We start from the raw sequence: 23,346 nt of genomic DNA on the forward strand, positions 1-23,346 counted from the left end.
AAATTCAAGACCACCGCCCTGCTCTTACATTGACCTTAAACTGTCAAACCATGCTTGCGTTTCAAAAGTAATCGCGGCGTTAGATGCTGGAGAAAAAGAAAATTTCTTGAGAAAGTGGCGAGTGGGAGAGAACATCTTTAAAGAGTGAAAATGGGTGAAAAATGAGCAGGTGCGAGTACAGCAGCAACACGCGGGAAGTGTCTCGCTGAAAGGCAGCGTGTGTGCAAGTGTGTATCGGTGTGTGTGGGTGTGTGTGTGTGTGAGTTGTGGGTTGTGAAGTGCCACTCACTCGCTTGGGGATGACCTTGCTTGTAAAAATCCTTTTCATCTAATAAAAAAAAGTAATGAAGTGTGAGAGACAAAATGCAAGGATGAAGAGTGAAGAGGGTGGGCGAGCTGCTGAGTGCAGCTGTGGTCAAGAAAATGTGCGCGCGCGTGTTGGATGTGTGCAGGGGGGATTAAAAGTGTGTGGGATACAAGGGGGAGGAATACAAGTTGCAAATCATCAAGTGGGGAAAAGTGAGGCGGGTCAAATGAAGGTGAAGATGAGAAAGGAAATTTGAATTGATGATGTCATTGGTATCTATTCAACACAAAATTTTTTTTTGTGCCACAGACTTACTCGTTCACACACATACAAAATGAGAAATAATACATCATTTATACTGAATGTAGTTGTAATTTGGGGGAAACGTGAACAACTGAGCGGAAAATAGGACACCAGCGATATGAAGTATCAGCAGAAAAAATTTAAAATTAAGATTACATTAGCCATTTGTTAAGATCATTTATTGCAAATAAAATCAATTTGCTAATAATATTCTATTATGAATTATCTAATATTTTGGTTACAAAATTAAGAATGTAAACTGTAAAATCAGAATTCTTGTATTGGATCAAATTGCCTTGTTCCATTTTTTTATTCATTTTTTTTTACTGGAGTGACCCAATGTTTTGTTTCACCCCAGGATAGTGACTGATTTTTATTTCCGGTTCTACAGCATGACTCAATTTAGCCTACTAATCTAATAATTACGCTGTGCAGCTGCGTGTGCCCGCCGGGCTTCGAGGGCCAACGCTGCGAGGTGAACCCGGACGACTGTGAAGACAACGACTGCGAAAACAATGCCACCTGCGTGGACGGCATCAACAACTACACTTGTGTCTGTCCGCCCAACTACACAGGTAAAAAGAAACACCAACCTCTTTGTGCCTTAAATCGTTGTCAACACCAATAACTGCGTTGAATTTTCTTTCATTACGTTCAAAGTCATCACAGGCCAGATTGTCAAATTGTCAACAACTGGTTCAGATTCATGATGTTAAAAATGAATGTCGCTTATCTATGTTAGGCTATTTACATAGCTGACGGCATTCAAGAAACATGTCAGGATGTACCTTTCCACAGTGTAGTGAACCTAAATGTGCCGCTCGGTGGAAATGCGTCTCAAGTAAGTGAGTGACTTTTAGGTCACTTGGGCTGTTTCCCCCTGAGAGTCCCTGCACAACTGCTTACTCGCACAAAAATGCCCATTTCCACTTTTTGCCGGCTGGTGAGTCCGTAATGGACAGCCGCTGCACAGTGACCCCCACGCTGTTCCTGACGGAAGTTCGGAGCAGCACAAGAGGGAGAGAGTGTGTGTGTATGTGTGAGGAGAACACATAAAAATGTCATCGAATGAAAAGAGGTCAAGAAAGGGGTTGATAAAGTGAGGAGGAAAGATGTGAGAGAGGTGCTGAAAGTGGGAAGGAGAGTCCAGCGACGCCAGCTGCTGAGTAAGGAATTAAGTTTTTCTTTGTTATCTTGACACTGTCCTCTAAAGTGCAAACACACACTCCTATGATACTGGACCTCATTCAAGACCCGCAAATAGTGTCATTACATTTGTTGGCATGCAAAAGCCTCTCACGCTGCCAGCCACCTTTTCACGCACACACACACACAGAGCTGGCCTGTGGTCCAATCATCAGTTGTCACTTTAAGAGTTCGCTTACTCGCTCAGCCTTCTCCAGTGCAGCCAACGGAGCTTTTACATTACAGTGGAACCTTCAATGCAACGCTTACAGTGACGCTGGTCGATTGTGAAGCCATTTTTTCCATAAGACAGAATGGAAATAGAAATGAGCAGTTCCAGCGTTAAAACGTTAATCAGTTTTTCAGTAAAGCACCACTAGTTTACTACTGTATTGCCAAACAATTCTGAAATGTAGATTTTTATATTAAAGTCTATGGACTGAGTAAAGAGCCTTGTGGAACACCATCATTATCTTTCTACAAGGAATTCTCGTTTATGGCGGAGTTCCGATCCTTGTCTTATCGTTAAGCTATGCTAACTGGTACCCTGCTTTAGATTATCTTTATTTATTTTCCTCCATTGGAAAAAAAAAATCCTCCTTATCTCACATGAAACAGACAAGTTCAACAAAACAAATGTCAGTCTTGTAGTGTGATGTCACCACGTTGGAAAAGGTCACATGGTCAGCGAGAGTTAAGCTCCTCCAGAGATGTCAAACGCGTGAAGATCAGGATGCAGTTTGTGAAGTAGACACTTGAAAGTGGGGGCTTTACGAAAAGGTCAGGGGGGGCCATGATACTTAGCCAGGAAGATCCCACTGGGACTGTGAAGATCCAGGCTGAACTTCATGTGGATTTTGATCCTGGTGGAGTTTTTCTTCTTACATTCGGTTCAAAGACTGTGGGTCGCAACATTTATAAGAAGTATATTTTTTATCTTCGATTCATCAGAAGTGATAATATATATACGTTTTATCCTTCATCTCGCAGAATGAGATCGTTATTTGCATTTAGTGGCTACATGTTGACTTAGTATGAGAATTTTGGTGACTATTGGAAAATAAAACTCAAGAGTATCTCAGCACTAAATATGAATTATGTATGAAAAGATGAGCATTTTCCTTCGGTTTATGCTCCATGTTACTTTGCGCCACAATTCTTATTTTGTCAATATGCCGGCATTAATACACAGTTCTAACTCTGTAAAACAGCCAAACTCGGATTCATGTTAATATAAAATTACTTTTTTCTGTTTCCATCTGAGTCCCGCGTGTAATTTACCAGCGAGGCTAGGAAGGTCTTGGGAAAAGACTGGTGGAGACAGACGTGGTGGGAGTTAGGGGGGCGTCAGGATTAGATTAAAACAGGCACAGAATGAAGACGAGAGTTTTAATGGCATCGGAACGCGATAGAGGCACATAAATTAGACCTTTTTCCCACCCTTTTTCCGTCTATTAATCTCTCCTCTTTGATTTATGGCCTGCTTTTATGCTAACAGATGTTGTAAAGCTCAAGACGGATCGGCCTTAATCCCTCACATGGCATTGCAAATGTTTATCCATACCATATTTTACTCCATCTATACAAAAGATGAGGTCATATCTCTCGCTCTCGCCGTCACCAGGTGACCTTTGCGAGGAGGTGCTGGATCCCTGTCTTCCTGGTTTTGACCCCTGTGAGCACGATTCCAAGTGCGTCCACGTCGGTCGCAGTTACAGGTGAGCGACGGAGGGTGTAGGAAGGAAAAAGATCCCGCTGGTGAATCAGAAAGCTGTAAAAAAAAAAAAAAAATTGGGATGGAGGGCACCTTTGATCATTCAAAAATAACTGATCGGCTCATCCTTGAGGCAAAGTCGGTACTGAGTACTGAAATTAAAGAAAATGCCTTGAGGCGTTTCTGCGATGCTATTTGGATCATTATTAGGTCTGTATTAACATCTGGACACGCTTTTAACTTGTTCACTGCCAGCCTAGGTAAAATGAACGTGCTTTTTGGCTTCTATATCCGTCAATGGCAGTCAGTGTGTTTAAGATAATGGCCTAAGTCATTATTTTGGGAAAAAAAATTTTTTGCCTTAAACATCTGGAAACGCTCTTCCACCAAAAGGTGCAATTAATCTGTGTATTCACCTGTTGCCATTCAGACAACAGAATACAATTTGTGTTGAACTGAACAGGCCCACATTTTACACTGCGTCCATTTAAGGTTGAACTGAGATGACATTTTGACAATTGTGTCGCTTCTAATCACACTAAGTAAGGATGGTGGCCAAATTTCTGCAGGTGTGAGTGTTTGCCAGGATACGTGGGCCATTTCTGCGAGCAGGACTACAATGACTGCCTGGAGAACAAGTGTCAACATGGCGCCGAGTGCGTGGATGCCGTCAACGGCTACACGTGTGTGTGCAAGGAAGGCTTCAGGTAAGAGCCACAACTTATTTAGAGAGAGATGACACACACACACACACCTGGGGGAGAGACCCATGGCCACGGAGTGACTTGAGCGCCTTTAAATGACGTTTGTGTGCATGTGACAGAAGCAATATTATTTCCAGCTAGGCAAGAGCAGGCTTGGGAAATTGCTGTGATGTCTAAAGGAGGAAACTTGTCGAGGAACATATGGAAAATACATCAGGAACGTCCTTTTGTTTGGTATGAGTGGGTGGGACCTAAATACCGCGTCAGTCTGGCTCCATAAAACAAATTTCATGTGAATTTCTACCCTGCCATTAGTCATGTTCAAGTCTTGTATCATGTTTGTTTATACAGTTGGGTATGTTATTACACATGTTATTACATTGACTTGAGTATGATGGCAGTGGATTGAATTGACCAATTAGGAAAAGAGACTTCAAGCTGTTTAATGACACCTCCCATTTAACCTTTTTTTAATTTTTTTAAAAAACAGCTACATTTAATTAGCTTAATGCTAACACATTATGCAAAAAGCCATAGACAGGAGAGCATCTATGTGTTTGTGTTAGATTGCTTCAAGCATTGGATATTTGAACACAAACTGTGCAACAACACATGTAGATGCCAAAGTAACAGTACTCACAGGCATATATTCTTTATCCTCTGTAAAGAACAAAAAATACGACCGCAGCTTCCTGAGTCGCTCATCGTAGTTGTGAAACTCTTTCGTTGGATTTGCGTACACAGCAGAAGGAGCCGCAATTAATAAATCACGATGCACGGGCTAGTTAATGCTTTACATTCTATTCAATTATGGCATTGCTATGGTTTTATGAAGAATAATACAATCCCCAAAAATGTTTTGGGGGGGGTTTGGAGCGAGGTTGATTTGAATGAAGGGATTTACATTCATTTTAATGGGGGAAAATGATTTGTGGTTGAAGTTACGAGAGTGGTCACATAAAGTGTTAAACAAAACATTTGTATATAACATTTAAATAGCTTTATAATCTCAAATGTAAATTCACGGTGAAGTATGAAATCAAATCCAAATGTTTTTTATAGCCTAAAAAAAATATCATCAGTGTCAAGAACTGAAAAAACGTCGCCCTTATTTAAAATATTTGTCGTCATTTGTCTTTGTCCTTCCAGCGGCTTGTTCTGCGAGAATCCCCCGCCCATGATCTTGCTGCAGACCAGCCCGTGCGACCAGAGCGAGTGCCAAAACGGCGCCCAGTGCCTGTTGGTGGCCGGCGAACCCGTCTGCCGCTGCATGCCGGGCTTCTACGGCAACAAATGCGATAAGATGGCCACCGTCCACTTCCTGGGGCGGGAGGCCTATGTGGAGCTCCCGGGCGCAAAGCTCCGTCCTAATGTTCACATCTCATTCCAGGTAAAATCTAGAATAACAGCATATACTGTGCTTACATTATTCTAATTATTACAAAATATTCAAATTTAATTCATACTTCCTTACTGGCCTTTATTATTTCACTCTCTGTAAATGTAATGGGGTTGATTATTAAACTCCATCAGGTCGCATGAATATTTTTGTCGTACGTGAGAAACAAGCAAGAAAACTGTTAAGTTGTGCAACATGCAAAACATAAAATGTAGCTTTGAAACGCTCAAATTGAATCTACATCTGCAACATGCTGCATCCAAGACCTGCTGTGCTCACACACACGCACCCCCATGCACACACTACAGTCCACCGTGGACTATTCGGGACTTCTGAAAGTCGAATCCCAATTGAGGCGTATTTTCCTGCTGCCTTTTTAAAGGCGCAAAATCATGCAGCGAAACAGACAGAAAGCATAAAAGTAGAACACTTATGTTTAACACCTGCGCCAACGTGAACGTGTGCTTCCACCTTCCCGCCAGCAGCTTTTCACTTTTCAATGCCAAAGCTGTTAAATCCGCACCAATAGTCCTCCGCTGTGAGAGGAAAGGGGGGGGGGAATGAAAGTGCATTGACAGCCTTTCATAAATCACTCTCTACTTGTTCCCTTTTTAACACATTCTCCCTCTCTTTTTCTCGTGCTCATCCAGCCTTTGTTCATATCTCGATCTTTTTTCTCTCTCTCTCTGTCTTCTTCCCAGCAGCTTGTTAGCAGCTGTGGACTTGGCCGAGTTCCATGGTAAAACTGCAGTGTTAAGTGCTTGGCCCCCCACAGCCACATGGCCACCTGTTAGGCTACGTTAGCTCTATGGCCACAGCAGCGTCATTTGCCCGAAACGTAGAGTGACGAAGGATTTTAGTTGTTGTTTTTTTTTTTTATTCACGTCTTGAGTTTTCTCACCATTCCTCCTCCTCTCGGTGTATTCGTAATCATGTTCTACTGTAGTATCTGTGACTTTGAGCATGTCTGGCTTTAAAGGGCAGGGCCTCGCCTGGGGATTGATGTTGGTGTCCACAATGGGAGTCTAGCGATTACTGGCTGTTACAGACTATCCACTTGGCTTACCGCCGTCGCGCTTTATTTATTTTGACATGGTGTGGTGCGTGTCCATGTGGAATAATTATCCTTGCAAAGCTTTGACAGTAATTTTATTTTGATCTTTGTACTTTCAAGCGTGGTCCCAGAACGGAGAGGATGTAGTTTTGAATATTCGAGCTAAGTTTGAATGTAGACTGACTTGAACCACTCCCCCTTTTTCTCCTCTCGTGCGTGCATGGGGGATGACGAGGCAGCTACATGCATTACTAGCATGACTTGTACCTGATAGAATATTGCCAAAAATGAAATGTTAACGGTTTCATGTTGTTTTTTTTGGAATGTACAAAAAAATACATCCAATTCCTTTCTTTTTACTTTTATTTCTAACCGGAGTTAAGGAAGCGGCCAAGAAACTCTTGATTTTGTTTGCTACAGCCTACATGTGTCCCGATAAACCACTGGGAGAAGCGATGCGTGTGAGCAAATGATTGACATATCCCTTGGTCATGCCTTTGAATTAGAGGCATAGGATGGAGCCAGAGAGGGGTTGATTTAAAAAAAAAAAAATATATATATATATATGTATATATATATATATATATATATGTATGTGTATATATATATGTGTATATATATATATATATATATATATGTATATATATATATATATATATATATATATGTGTGTATATATATATATATATATATACATGTGTGTATATATATATATATATATATATATATATATATATATACATATGTGTGTATATATATATGTATATATATATATATATATATATATGTGTGTGTGTGTATATATGTATGTATATATGTGTGTATATATGTGTGTATATATATATATATATATATATATATATATATATATATATATATATATATATATATATATAATAAATTTGGAAAAAAAAAAATTAGATAAAATTTTGCTGTCAGGGCATAGAAGCAGTTTTAACAAAGATGACCAAAACATTTTTTTTCCACTGCAATCTAAACCTTTAAGGCACCACTGCATTAGTTTTGCAGTCTTCACTGATTGGCCAAGATACATCATGCAGTATACCTCCCAATGAGTTTCTTAAAGGGTTTCCTACAAAATTCTCTCGAGAGCATGTCCAGAGATTAGAGACACACTTGTTATCTCCGTGTGGGAGGTTTTCGGGGCTTTTTTTTTTTCGTCTGCTAGGCAGCCGTGTAATTTGGAATGTTTTATTCTATTTGTGCACACTGAACCATTATTGACCCAAATTATCTCAGTGGCCGTACATTATCGAGCGGTTTGTCCTGTCACACGTGGCAGATTTTGTGCGCCGCGCTGACAGAATAATGCATGAGGTACCGGGAATGATGTGTAAATCTTGTTGTGTGTCTCCCCCTCAGGTGGCCACCGACAAAGACAACGGTATTTTGTTGTATAAGGAGGATCTCGACCCTCTGGCTGTAGAACTTTATCAAGGTCACATACGACTCATCTATGACATGGCCAGCTATCCTCCCACGACAGTGTACAGGTAGGACCCAGACACAGTATGTAATGTCTTCTAAAGTTGTCATACCACAGAGGAAAGTATTGTAACAACCCTGCCAAGTTTAAATGCTAAAAAAAAATTGAGAGACTATAAATTGAGGCTACCTAGCCATTATTTCCGCATTGGAATGCTAAATGGGCCGTACATATCCCTCCATGTTTGAGCAGTGAAAAAAAAAGCCTACTATATCTTGAATTAATCCTTTCTATGCTGTGACAAAAGGTGCTAGCTATCAGCTAGCTTAGGAGCTAGCAGGCTTGCTGAGATTCTCTCAGATGGCGGATTGGTGGCGGGTCCATCCGCTGTGCCATTTTTTTGTTGTTTTTTTTTCGCTTGAAAGTTTAAATAACACTGAGCTGCTTTTGTGTCATCCAGGTAAGATTCATTTTCAGTGTCCAAGCAGAGCTAGCCACCTAGCTAACTGCACATGTCTTGGAAGAAATGGATCTAGCTTAGCAACACGAGTGATGGATCACTTTTAGATTTAGGTACCAGTTAATATTTCACATTTACTTAATTTCTGTTTAAGTGTTAACTTATTTAGGTGCACCATGGATTGGATTTAGTATTTTAGGTGAGAAATATTGTTGGAAATCTGCAAAAAAGAGGCTCTCACACTATTTTTTGTAAGACATTTGGGGCTAAGATGACAAAATACTGCTGTTATTTTCAGCATTGATCATTTTGCAAACAGAAGATAACAAGAAGTCATAACTCATATACTCAAGGTCACAATTCCAATTGGGCTTTGACTTTGTGGACTTTTTAGTAGCTGCTGATTCGGCCGAGCACGCTAATCCACAGACTGATTCTTCCCAGCGCACATCCAGACTCACAGATCCATATCGGCGCGCTTCCCTTTATAAACAAACACCAACTCTTCAAAATTCCGCCATAATCCCGACGAGACGGTCGCGGAACCGAGTGAAAGGCAACAAAAGTCTTTGGAGGTGAGACTTCAAACGGTCCGCACAAGAGACCTCATTCGAGTGCGTTAGCCAACCTTAAGCCTTTGGATATTGCATAAAAGATACGTTCACATTTTCATAGAATTTGATATTTCATAGTAATTTGCAGTCAGGGAGTCTGAAATCCAAGAAAACACTTCTACACTTACTAAGGTGACTGGAACATCAACAGTCCAAAAAAAGAAAATGAAAAAACAGGCTGAAATATTTTGGGGGGAGTTCAACTAATTTCAAGGGGCGAGGAGGTGATGGATAAAAGATGAAAATATGCACATTTGGAGCCGGTGCAGTCTTTGGTTGTATTCCCAAAGCAAAATTCAAGTTGAGACTGTCAAATTGAGACCACCATTCTCAATGATTAGCAGGCATAGACTATAAAATTAGCCAGAGGGACGTCAACAATTGATTTTGAACGCTACTAATCATGCAGCCTTATTTAAAACAAAGATGTGAAACCAAACACCGAATAAAAATCAAGTAAGATGTCTAGTCCTACTTTTATATAATCTGACACTTTTTTGGAAACCACCGGAGGCCGTCGGGAATGTTTTGTTTCTCTTGCACAAACCACAATTGTACCTTAACCTTAACAAAAATGCTCGGTTCAAACCAAACCGTGTTGACCCAGCGCATTTTTCACTCACTTTTAGCCGTAAGGCATCATAAAACATTCAAAACGTTCATTGTTGATGGTTTTACTACTCAAACCTGTGTGTGGCGTCGTCTTATCAATCACTTATCAAAACCACGACACTGCTTTCACTGGACGACGAAATTTTCCTACTTTGTGGAACACGCTCCTCATTTCATTAAACATTTATTTTTATAGACATAAAAGTGCAGTCACCTTACATTAATGGGATGAGGATTTATTGCTCCAAGACATTGGTGTGTGCTTTTTCTTGGCAGTCCGAGCTTAAATTGTCCATCCAGTTTCCTTCAGCTTCTCCTGTTCAAGGCCACAGCAGGGGGTTGGAGCCCATCACATCTGAGTTTGTGCAACAAGCGTAAAGTCATTAAATCATTTTGTTAAAACAAAGTTGAACATTTTTGTCTATTGGCAAACTCATCGAAAACCAGGAAACCAGATGGACAGGAATGGTTTGAAGTGTGGGATCCCGTAGATGTCATTAATTGGAACACGGTGAATGTTTTCACTGCACATGGCAATTTTTATGATCCATCTATTTGCGCTCAACACTTGCGTTCATGGCTTTAGACAATTTGTAGCCTTCAATGGATCGAATGCATTTTTGGGGGCAAGGGAACAAATGTTGTATGCCAGGAGGCGACATCTTGGTTAAATCGAGTTGAGAGCCAGACTGTCCCATTGACTCAAATGAAAATCCTGTAGCGACACCGTTCTACGGAAGGAAATAGTTTTGTTTGCCCTGCAACAATATTTATTGTTTTATTATACAAGATGTGATAGGACTGGTGTCACAAAAGATATTTTAAATTCAAAACTACAATTTTTCTCTCTATTGTGTCCAAGATGAACAACCAACAGAGATCATGTGACGCTTGAGAAGAACAGACATGGCTTTCTTAAGCCTGATCTTCATTCCATGCCTTCCTTACATCCGGGCGAGATTACTGTAATGCACTTTGCTTTGGAGTCCGCCAGTCCTCCCACAAGCGCCTACAACTGCTGCAAAACGCGGCTCGTCTTATAACCGGAGCCCCAAAGACGCATCACATAACCCCAATCTTGGCCTCTCTTCACTGGCTCCCAGTGTACTTTAGAATTCGCTCCAAGAGACTTCTGTTGGTCTTCAAATCTTTAAATAACCTCGCCCCAATGTACCTCTCTGAGCTCGTCCTCAGCTGCGTACCTGCCCGCTGCCTCAGGTCTGCGGACCAAATGCTTTTGGAGGTGCCGAGGACTAAGCTCAACCTCAGGGGGGGTTCGTGCCTTTTCTGTTGCCGGTCCTTCCCTGTGGAATGAGCTCCCATTGAATGTTAGGCAAGCCCCCTCTTTGTCCACTTTTAAAACTTCTTTGAAGACACATTTTTATTCTTTGGCTTTCAGCTGAGACTGTCGCTGTTCTTCTGGTCTTCTGGTATCTACTGAATATGAGTTTGTGTATTAATTTGTGTCCTAATTTCTGTCTAATATGGAAAGCGGTTTGTGACAGCTCCAGCTGTTATTAAATGCAAAGTTGTTTTGTGAACCCTCAAGAGGGTCACCAAGTTGACCCATTTTGATCACATGGATGTCATCAAGATGGGTGTGAGGATGAATCCGTGGTATTACCCGCACTATTTTTGCCGTTTGTAATTGAGATTTGAATCTTGTAATACCGGTCTTGGACCCTTTCTGACACATCTGAGCTGCTGGTAGCAAAGCAAGTGGTCACAAAAGACTTTTGCGAGTTGCTTTATAGCCACCGAGAGAATAGTTTATACGACATTTGCATTTCTTGAGCAGCTGTCATTGAGATATTAGATGGGAAAAAAAAAAGCCCGAGTCTATTACAGATTCAAGTGTGCGAAATAGGTGGTCCAACTGAGGAGAGTGATGAAATCAGATGATTAAGTGCGGAGATGACGGAGGGATGGGCGTGGGGGAGTCAACCACAAACCAAATTTGAGAATTATCCTTGTCCACTCTCGTTAGCGTGACACGGGCCAAGCTTGCACGGCCAAAAGACTGATGAGAGATGCTAAAGGATGCGGGGATTGGGAGTGGAAATGGACACGCAAACACAACGGCCCCGCAATGTAGCAACTAGTGACTGCTATGGATAATCTTCCAGGCACATTGGGCAATCGCTTCAATTCCGACTGATTATCGGATTATTTTTCGAAGCAACTAACGAGTGTTGTACAACTAATCAGATTGATGAGTAATAATACATCAATTCAGGGAAAGCGTGTCATTTTGTTCATAGTCCTTCAAGTTAAGGCAATATCCTCACATCACTCACTATTCAGCAGTTTGGAGGAAAATCGAATGCAACCCAGCTCCAACACTCCACCGCAATCCGTTCTGTATTTCTTACTGCGTGCCATTTTTTTTGATTGCATGAGTCTGATCAGCCCAAATCCTATCTGCCCCAATTTGAACAAAAATGACTGCTTGAACCGAGTCAAAACCTCAACGCCGCGCGGGACGGGACAAGTTTTGCTGCCACTGCAATCTGAGCTCAGTGCTTTGGCATCAAGAAAAAAAAAAACAAGCGGCACTTTCGAGACGTGGGGCTCCACTGCAGGTTTTGGCTGCCAAAAACGAAGAGAACTTGAAGTGAGTCATCTCGTCTCGCTTGTAAATGGATGTAAACAAATGCTCGGTTTTTGCACTCAAAACGAGGAACGACATTTACAAATGAAAGCATTCTAGGTCTGTGGAGAAGTTTGGCAAATGTGGCAGGATGACGTCATCAGAAGGAATTGCTTCGTTTTGCTGAACGAAGTCTAACTTACACAATACTACATAAAACTAAACTATGACATTTATAACGAACTTTTTTTTTTTTTTTGCTGGTTTGGCGGTTTCTATATTACTTACTCCAATGCTCTTGCATGTGGGAAAGGAGAGCCACAGAGTTGCTTTCTGCCACAGCTCACACCTGGACAGTCACACATACTTGCTGACAACACACCATCAGGCCCCGCCTCCTAAAGGCGCATCAAACACACAGACATTACAATACGAACAGGATTTGCTTTAAATATTTTTCTTTTTTTGTTGCACGTTCAAATGTTTTACAATTTGTTTTAAAAACGTGTTCTCACAAGGAACAGAGATTGTGCATTGATTGAAAGCATGAAAACAAAGAAGCGATTGCAGGCAAGACACGAAGTTGTACAAATCCTTCTACTCGCTTTATTGTAAGTCTTGATGCGGTGTGTGTGTGTGCGCGTGCGCGTGTGTGTGTGTGTTTGAGAACGCATTTGTTGCGTGTTAATGCGCTGCCCTTTACTAAATGCCAGGCTAATCTTCCGAGCAGGTCAGACAGAATGCTTCTACCTGTACTGTGTTACTCAACAGCCAGTGACAGATGGTTGAAGGGAGGAGGAGGCGGAGTTTAGGACGGCATGATTATTGAGTATGGGTTCTCAGTATCGGTATTACAATGTTATTCAACAATGACTTGCATTCTGAATGACACCGTTAGTGTTACAGCTGTCCCAAGTCACGCATGAGACAAGAGCATTTTGATTTATTTGTGCTCAAAACGCCTGAACTGAACGTTGGCCCAAAGACAGAACATTCCTCAAACATTATAGGTTTTAAAAACGCTCCAAGGCAATTGAAATATTCAGATGGCCAAACCTTTTGAGTGGAGGCCTCGGGAAAACAAGAGCGCAGCTCATTCCTGGAACGCTGCCTCGAACGGCCACCAGTGCGACTTTTCAAAGAAACCTGCTTTAATGAAAAGAGGAGTGGAAAGAACCGAAAAGAAAAGAGCAATGCAGCTGTGCCGTCACTAATTGAGGTTGCCGCGGTAATACGGGACTGGCTAGCAGGTCTGCTCCATGTCACTGTAATAAGCTTGGGCTGCACACGCACACACAACACTCTCACACACACGCACACACACACACATTGTATGAACACCCGCTATTTAATTCATAAACAATCAAGAAATTCAGCCCACAAAGACAACAGCGGCACCTAATTAGATTTAACAGTTTGTAAGCGGAGCTAATCCAAATATATATTTTGTGAGGCTGTTTGAGATAAAGTCAATTACTTGTAGCTACATCTGGGCTGCATGTAATTCGTTTATGATTTTTTTTGTGTGCGTGTGTTTGTGAAGCGTGCATGTTTCCTACTGTGTGTTTTGACTAAATTATCTAACGAGCTGCTTTTAATTGACTTACACAGCCAACAGGGGCTCACCCCACTTATAAATATACACATGTGGTCCACATCTATGCACACACTCAGAGCATTTCATTTACATTGCTCAAGTCCAGTTTGAAGATGGCTTGTGCTCTTCTGCCACCCGGTGGAGTTTTGATTTTAAGGCAGCAATTGGCGAGAGTCCTGGAAATATTTCTCAGTACAATTATTGTAAAGACAAAGGTTAACATTGTTATTTAAAAAAAAAAAATCATTTCTATTAAATAAAACGTTTTGTTTGATTGATTTATTGAAAATAAAATGCAAATATTATTAAAAATGAACTATTTTATTTTACTGGAAATTAAAAAATAATTGTTATTAAAATGAACTTATTAATAAGTGAGAGTTATCGTAAATGTTAATGTCAATAAAAAAATTATACCATGTTCAGTAATGCTTAAAAATAAACATTAATTCCAAGTAAATGGATTATAATAACGGAAAACGTTACAATGGATTTAATAAAATGTAGGTTTAATAAAAAAATATATTTTTTATTAAAATACTCTTTACATTTTACACTCATTCTAAATAAGCTATAAACATGGCAAAACTTATTTAAAATAAGTGTACATAAATGATGTGAAAAAGGAAATTCTTACCTCATGTAAAAGTGACCTCACCCATGTTTCTGTTTTTAAAAATAAAATATGGCCCTTAAGCGCAAATTTGCCTGCCTTAAATTGAATTGGAAAACAAACAAACAAACGTTGGTAAATGCTTTTAAGCCAATTGCATTGGAAAGATGAGCACATCAATTCCGATTGATAAAAGGAAAGTGAAAATCGAGCAAAAGGCGAAGAGATGAGCGAGGTCTTGCAGGCCATCGCTGTGCCTGCATGGGAACCTTATTAAATTACATGGCGGCTAATGGAAACCACGTATACGTCTGCTTTGGCTCTCAGCAAACCAGCAAAATGCGCAACTCGGTTGATGTCAAACTTTTTCGCTCTTTCTTTCTCAAAAGCAGGAAGTCATCTGTCATTGTTGATGTAACGCATGAATGTCTCCATAATCCAAGTAACACCTTGAACCAATTATCTGCGTTTTATATATGAGCATAAATTGGGGAAAATGGGTTTAAACGTGTGTTTGTATTGCGGTCGACGCGGGTCGAGATGGTGAGGTGTACATGGGTGTGTTGGGAGGAGGAAAAAAAGAAACAAGATTTAACAGTCTGTGTCAGAACTATTTTTGCCGGACTTTGTAGTTTGTTTGACTTTTCCAACACTGACACGAGTATGTACTTTATATGGGCACTTTCATTCCACACCCCTTTCTTCGGTTGGGTGCGAATAAAGTAATCCAACGTGGATGCGGACCAAACCAATTCGAGAAGTGGCTGACTGACAGCCGAGACACCTTGGACTGGTCGCCAGCCAGCCGCAGGACACACATATATAGGACACATCTAGACATGAATGGGGTTTTTCTTGATTTTACTCTTAAACTGGTGGGCTATTCTTTAGACAGTGTTGTTTGGTGCGCAAATATCCATCCATTGTTTGAAGGTTGATAAAATCGCAAATTAGCATGTCAGTGGCATTTTCCATATTAGCTTAGCATGAAGCTAGCGGCTATTTGAACAATGCAATTTGAACTGAAATGAGTTGATTAAAGGGTTCTGAAAGTGCAACTTTTGCTAACTGATATCATGTGAATGTTTTTTGTTCCATTTTATTTCAGCATTAAGCGAGCAGGTTTGCTTTCTAAAACGTTCTAAACCCACTAATAATAATGCTAACTGTTAGCATGTTCGTGGCATTTTCCATGATGTGTTAGCAGTAACCCTGTATCGGTCTGTCGTGGTGAAGAAGGATCTGAGCCAAAAGGCGAAGCTCTCGATTTACCGGTTGATTTACGTTCCTATGGTCATGAGTTGTGACCAAAAAAAACAAGATCTTGGTTACAAGTGGCCGAAATGAGTTTCCTCCGCAGGGTGTCCGAACGCTCCCTTAGAGATAGGGTGAGAAGCTCGGTCAGCCTAGACACGGACCCAGTCGAGCCGCTGTTCCACCACGTTGAGAGGAGCCAGATGAAGTGGCTCGGGCATCTGATTAGGTTTCCTCCTGAACGCCTGCCTCCCTGGTGAGGTGTTCCGGGCATGTCCCACCGGCAGGAGGCCCTGAGGACCACCCAGGACACGCTGGCGAGACTATGTCTACCGGCTGGCCTGGGAACGCCTGGGGATCCCCCCGGAAGAGCTGGAAGATGTGTCTGGGGAAAGGGAAGTTTGGGCTTCCCTGCTGAAGCTGCTGCCTCAACAACCCGACTCTGGCAGATAATGGATGGATGTTTGCAATAAGCAAGCAAACACAAGACACAAGGCTCCCGAGCTACTTAGCTAACACAACAAAAGTGCAATCGTCAGCGTGCCGGGAGGCTGCACTCATTGTTTTTTGTCCACCTTTTTTCCCATTTTTCGAGGTAAAACCGAGGCTCCGGTCGAGTTTACACCCACCCCTCATTTTCTTTCAACGCCCCCCCGCCCCCTTGTCTTCCTGTCAGCTGTGCCAAACCACTGTCTCTCTGGCTGGCTGTCACCCCTCCAGCTAAAACCACTTAGCGGGGGGAACCTCAACTCTTCACACAGATGGGGTGCAAAAGGTCATCGACTTTATTCCCTACAATGCCGTACGTCATTCAAAATTGTTAGCGTTCTTCGACCCAAAAAAATAGAATAAAATCCTGGCGGTTTGAAATTTGGCTAAAAGTTGTCTATACTTACCATTACAAATCCGTAGGGGTCTTTTTATGGCTTAGCATCCGCAAATGTGCTTAGTCAGAGTGGATATGAAAGTCTACACACCCCTTTTAAATACTGGGTTTCTGTTGGATGAAAAAAAAAATAAGACCAATAAGATCATTTCAATTTTCTTCCCACTAATAATGTGAGCTAAATCTTGTGCAACTATATTGAGAAAAAGAAATTAAAGCGCTGAGAGGGGAAGTCAAAATAAACAACGAGATAGTGTTCTTCTGTTTAGAATATTACAAAACAGGCCAAACAGGTTTCCGATAAAATGCTGCTTTGGTGCCATCTTGTGGCAACTCGATGCCACGCACACATGTTGCCGCCTTGTTTTTTGTTTTGTTTTTTTACAATTAAAAACATGTTGGGATGTGCATTAATGAGAATTTGGGGATTGGGACCAATCCCTGCCTGGATTCACTATATTTTATATCCAGGCCTGATTTTGACCCTCATCGGTCTTTTCTTGCTCCTTTTTTTTTCAATTGTTGGTTAATTTGCAAAAAAAAAAAAAAAAAAAGTTAACCCTTGCCCTGAAAATTTTTTCTTCGTCTTTGGTGTACAATTTACTCGTAATTAGTCGGAATTCGAACCATGCTGAAGCCTCCTCTCTTTTTTGTGGATGTGTAACAGTGTGGAGTCTGTGAATGACGGGCTTTTCCACACCGTGGAGCTGTTGATTCAAAATCATTCGCTCAGCCTGGTGGTGGACAACGGTGCCCCCAAGAGCCTGGGCAAGCTGGCGCGCCAACCATCCGTCGACCTCAACACGCAGCTTTACATCGGAGGTACACACACACACACACACACACACGTAGAAATCCATTTGCATAAAGCCACATCTGCATGGCTTTTTGCAGTCGAGCTGAGACGTCTGCCATACGTGCACTGAGCCACAAACACACTTATGAGGATGTGGTGAGGACATGCTTGCGTCCTCAAAAAGCTTCCTGAGTGAATCTTTGCTTCCTCTCTCTCTCTCTCGCCTCGCCATGTCTTCCGTCGTCCAGGCGTGCCCTACCAGGTGCTGGCCACGGGCTTTCGACCGGGTCCGGAACGCTTGCCTCAGTTCTTCAACGGTTGCATCCACAATGTCCAAATCAACGGGGAAGTGCAGGACCTGAGCTACCGAGCCACGGGAGGGAGACGGGTTGAGGGCAAGGTATTATTATTATTACGATCCTGCCGTCTAGTGGAGCGGGATATAATGGTTGTGCCCGTCACTTTACGTCACTGTCGTAAACCAATGAACAATGACCGATTATTTGTCGTGATCATTTTCAGTCCAATTAAGTCAAACTGGATCGTTTCTCTCTGGTGTAAATAAGCACTTACAGTATCTTTTTCTCGTGCCCACAGGGCGACGGCGTCCTTGTGGGCTGTCACTCATGCAGCGTGTGCGCGCAGGGAACGTGCAGAGAGGGCGGCGAGATGGGCGTCACCTGTCAATGCCCGCCCGGACGCAGCGGGACTTTGTGCGAACATGCCACGGTACCAAATTCCTGTCAAGGCAGCAGGTGAGCACCAAACAATATGCAAGCCATCCATCCATTTTAATAACGCTTTAAAAAACTTGAAATTATTTGATCACAATTTTTAGGTAGGGCGGCCGTATTTCATTTGCATATTTCCCCCCCAAGCTGGGATTCAAAACCAGAATCTCCACTGTGAGACAGATCGCTCGCTACTAGGCCAACCGTGCTGCAGATGTGTTTTCAAATTGAGTTTGCCTTTAGAGTGACGATCTGTTCTTTTGATGGCGTCAGCATGGGTCTTGAAATTTGTCAACCACACATGTCGTTGCCAGGTTCTTTTGGTTTACTAGATGCTTGCGGACATTTTTTGGGGGGTACAGGCGACATTCTGCTGTTTATGACTCATCATCCTCACCACATTGATACAAGCATCCATTGACATCTTTTTTTTACCTTTGTACTTGTAATTAAGGACAAGTAGGGGGAAATCAAGCAGACGATTGTAATTACACAGTCATCCCCAAGTGGGTAGTCATTAGTCTTTTAATGTCCCCTCCCACTTTTTTCAATTCTCCCCCCCCCTAGGTGTGTTCACGGCTTATGTGTACCCAAGGGGGTGTCCTATAGCTGCAAGTGCAGCGAGGGCTACCAGGGCCAGTTCTGCGAGCGGCAGCAGGAGCCCTCGGCCTGCAGGGGGCAGCACTGCGGGCATGGCGAGTGCAGCGTGTCGGAGAGCGGGGAACCCGTCTGCAACTGTCTGCCTGGCTACGCCGGACCCACGTGTGAAACCGGTAAGTCTCAATGCATGCTAAGTGGTTTGATTGATTAATCTGTCCATTGTTTTATCAATTTTGTCAATGAATCAGGAAATAACCGTTTTAATTTGTATCGTTCCAAAAGACATTATTTTAAGGCAAGGCAATTTTATTCATATGGCACATTTTACACAAAAGGCAACTACACTTTACACTTGCGGTGAACATCACTTGTGTTGGCAACTTTTTCCATTTGTGTACAGCATAACAGTTAAATGCCGCTTCACCATGTTTGCTTTAAAACCAGCACTCCTCTAATTGACCTAAGTTGGCAGACCCCACTGTTGTAATAACAGAGCCCTACTGGTTTTCTATTCAGTTGGCATTTCATTCATGTATTCAACACTCAAACCATTCAGAGAGAAATTGTAATTTTGCTCACAGAAAAAGTCAACCGGGATCACGTACAGCCTGATAGAACAAGCGCACTGCATGAATAGTTTTGACGACCTTGTCCCGTCATGTGTCCCCAGAATTGACGTGTCAAGGCGAGATGGTGCGAGAGCAGCTCAAGCGCCACCAAGCCATGCGGACGTGCACGTCCACCAGCAAGATCCCACGCATGGACTGCCCCCGATCGTGCCAGACGGCGGCGCCCGCCGGCGTCTGCTGCGGCGTGAGCAAGACCCGCCGGAGGAAGGTGGTGTTCCGCTGCACCGACGGCACCTCGTACTCGGAGGAGATGGAGACGGCTCTGGAGTGCGGCTGCGCCAGGTGCCCGTTGTAACGGCGCACCCGCCCGCCAAACCCCGCACCCGTCTTGTGAATTTGGCACCGCCATTAACACAATTTGCGTTTTGTTTACACATCCCGTTCGACGGCCGCCAGTTTGCTGCAGGAGAAACCACAATGGGGACACGTGTGTGTGTGTGTGCGCGTGTGTGTGTGGGTGTGTGTGTATTTGAGAGAGTGCATGTGTGTGCGAGCGCTGCAGAGAGAAATATATTGTAAGATACAAGTGAGGAGGAAAAAATGCATAGAACTTATTTTTATTATGAATTTTCTTCTTCTAAAAGACGATAAGGACTGATGAGTTGGGTTTTTTTTGTTGTTTTTCTTTTTTTTTTAAATGTGTTGATTATACAACGTGTTACATAGGATATTATTTTGTACCTTGTAAGAACAAAAAGCTACACCACAAAATAGATTAACATTCCTTAAAAAAAAGTATAAGAAATTATATGTATGTATGTATAAATCTATATAGAATTTATACCCTAATCCAATTAATTGTGTATTTAGTGTATTTGCATGATCACTTCATGTTGTGGCGAATGAAAGTTCACTCAACTCCTTTTCGCCCTCACAAGGGAACCGTATGTGCCTCGCTAGAAAAACAAAAGCACGGACATCATCTTCACCTTTGAGAGACTTTTCCACAGAGATGTATTTTTTCAGCAATGTTCCTCTATACTTCCACTATTTGTACACCAAACTATAGGGCAGGAGTGGGAAACCGAAACGCAGATAAAACCTCAGTGGATTAAAATCTCCCCAAATACCCAAAAGACTGAAAAAAAAAAAACCCGTCAAAATCACTTCACCATCCTTTGTCTTTATGAACCTTTGCTCGTAGTGACTCCCCTTTTTGTAGGTGACTTCTTTCAGGCCTCTGATTGGCTGAAACCAAAGCCATACAATTCAGGGTTACTGTGCCGTGCCACCTCATCAGCCAGATACACACATGACCATTTTTAACGTTCTTCCCAAGTGGATATTTTTAAAATGTGAGATACCTCACACATGACGATAAAAAAAAAATATCCATGTATATTTTTAATACATTATATTTTCATTTAAAATGTGAACAAGTTTGTGTGCAGTAATGTTCAACCTAAGACTAATCTGAACACAGATCGAAACTGTATTTTTATAATCTTTTAGTTAAAATGTCCAAGTTGTATAATGAAACATTTGACCCATGACACCAACTTGATTAATGGCTCTAATCCACTGGCCAGATTTCTTTGCGCCTCACTGGAAATAATGTTTCAGTTGGCGCAAAAGCTGCAGATTAATAATATTAATTAATAAAGTAGTCAATCTGAATGTTTACAACTGTTTCAAAAACAATTTAAAACGATCAAATTGACAGCACACATAACTACACACAGTTTCTACTCTCCAAGACCTTAATTGTAGTACCAAGACTGACCTGTGAGTAGCAACATGGCGCTATAGAGCATCCAGGGTACTGGAAAAGACAAAGTTGAAATAGAAAATGCAAGGCTTACTTTTTACTTACCTTGTATTAGTGATATCTGATTATTAAACATATTTAAATTTTTCGGCCCCCAATCAGTTTTATTAACAGACTAATCAGCGCAGGATAATTTTTAAGCGACATCCCATAATTGCTGAACTTGTGTCCAATTGTCAGTACGTGTGTGTCCCAATTATGTGTGACCCAGCAAATTTTGAGTTGAGTAATTGATTTTGTAGGGCTCATGGTTTCATTGGACGTTGCCTGAATAATTAGTTGATGGTTTGGAAGTGTGCTTAAAAAATAGAATTCGGACTGCAGTACTTACTTGGTAAGATTACAAGTAAACAGAGGAGGTAGTTTAAAGAAGATCAGATGTCATAAAACTCATGTCTTTATACAACCTACACCTAGAGAATTGTCGTTTTGTATTTGAAGCTAAATATACTCATAATCAGGAATACATCTTCAATAACAATTTACAATACCTTAAGATTTTTAAAGAAAAAAAACTGAAATAAGGGATATGTTCTATCACACAAACTGCTCAATAAGAAAAAAATAACCAAAAGCATATTTCGCCTTGATTTGACTTTTTTTTACACCTACTGAAAAAAACAAAACTCGATTCTGTTTTATTTACTTTTGAGATAGTAAATACAACAGAACAACATTAAACAACGCTGATCATGTCTAGTCTACAAACAGGACAGGAACGTTAGCACCGGTGCTAACGTCAACATTTAAAGCTTACCAGGCTGGTCCACCGAGCATATTACAGACTACATTAAAAAAAAAAAAAAAAGGTGATCTGGGGTCACCATGGCAACGACAGAGATCCTCTTCTCCTGAGCCAGTGCACCAAATGTTAATGATGCTTTTAATGCTTAGTTACTTTAAGCTCAGTTGCTACGAATGCTGCTTTAAAATGCCACCATTGTCCCAACGTTTGCTGGATGCACCTTTGAACATAAAAAAAAGATTAAAAAAAAATAATGCTGCTGCGACCCCATATTGGATGGATGCACCAATCGGGTTCAAGAAAGTCAGAAGTAGTGCCTTGATTTTCAAAGATGTCTCTGGGGGAAAATGTGTTCTCCCAACGTGATTCATTAACTAAACAACACAAATTGAAAACGAAAAAAAAAACTCACTCCTTGTCATGCAGCGACAGCGACACAGTGCACAAAAGGAAACTGCAACATCACCGATAAAGCCGCTTCCTGTTGTTCTTCATATGTGATGAATTCACAAACACCTCATACATGACTATTAAAAGCGCTTGCAAAGAAATGGAACATCTTCAGTCCATTTCCATTACAACAAATACAACTAAATATTTTTTGACCAATCAATTCTTTCTTTGAAATAAGTTTAATATTACTCATGAATCAAAATTACCTGGATTTAAAACCACCCAACTTTGGCTTAGCAGTCGCTGCTAGCTTAATGCTAACATTATGCCAAAATGCAAAACGCCATAGACGAGTTGATGCAACCACACAGCCACGCAACAAAAACCGTATAACAGCACATGAAGACAATATAAAAATTCTCGACAGTCATATATTCTTCATCCCCTGCGTAAATGGACTCAAATTACTTCTTGCAGCTTACTAGTATGTTCTGAAATGATTCTACTTGGGTGTCTGTTGTACACTGCCAACCGGTGGCCATAGCGCAGAAGCACAATGTGGAAGTGTTCCAATTTTGAAATATCACCGAATTTTGCAACCCTAAACACTACTGTATTCTAACGTGTTCTGTTTACACATTTCCAAAAGTGTCCATCAGCTTTTAACTTGCCGTATTACCGTTTTTTCTTTTTTTCTCCACGTCACGGCGCACCTCTTTGTGTGACAATTCAAGCTAGTCATTTTTTTTGCCCCGAACCCCTCACTCTTCCTGTACCCTCGCCCCCTTCTCCCCGCCTTGAACGCTTATTAGCTCATCAATGTGAAGACGGAAGACAAAATCATTTCAATCCAAACACTTCAATGTTCTCCAGGTTGAAAACACAAAAGTGATTGATGATGCAGATGTTGAATGTTAAAAATTAAACTACCATTCAGACTATATT

The 23,346-nt window shown here is 41.5% G+C and overlaps 1 protein-coding gene across 5 annotated transcripts in view; it reads left to right on the forward strand.

Moving 5' to 3' along the window:
* Positions 1-23,344, forward strand: part of slit3 (slit homolog 3 (Drosophila)) — a 236,782-nt gene extending 213,438 nt beyond the window's left edge. For all 5 annotated transcript variants that reach the window (XM_088294962.1, XM_088294963.1, XM_088294965.1 and 2 more), the window contains 10 exons: positions 1,046-1,185; positions 3,420-3,513; positions 4,079-4,216; positions 5,363-5,603; positions 8,050-8,180; positions 17,407-17,561; positions 17,784-17,935; positions 18,133-18,290; positions 18,834-19,039; positions 19,537-23,344. In XM_088294962.1, coding sequence (XP_088151088.1) covers positions 1,046-1,185; positions 3,420-3,513; positions 4,079-4,216; positions 5,363-5,603; positions 8,050-8,180; positions 17,407-17,561; positions 17,784-17,935; positions 18,133-18,290; positions 18,834-19,039; positions 19,537-19,790 — 1,669 coding nt within the window. In that variant the 3' untranslated portion in view covers positions 19,791-23,344. The remainder of the gene's footprint in view (positions 1-1,045; positions 1,186-3,419; positions 3,514-4,078; positions 4,217-5,362; positions 5,604-8,049; positions 8,181-17,406; positions 17,562-17,783; positions 17,936-18,132; positions 18,291-18,833; positions 19,040-19,536) is intronic.
* The last annotated feature ends 2 nt before the right edge of the window (positions 23,345-23,346 follow it).

The sequence above is a fragment of the Idiotropiscis lumnitzeri genome, chromosome 4 (assembly GCF_059441095.1).
Source record: "Idiotropiscis lumnitzeri isolate Australia: NSW breed Sydney's pygmy pipehorse chromosome 4, RoL_Ilum_1.0, whole genome shotgun sequence".
NCBI lineage: Eukaryota > Metazoa > Chordata > Actinopteri > Syngnathiformes > Syngnathidae > Idiotropiscis > Idiotropiscis lumnitzeri.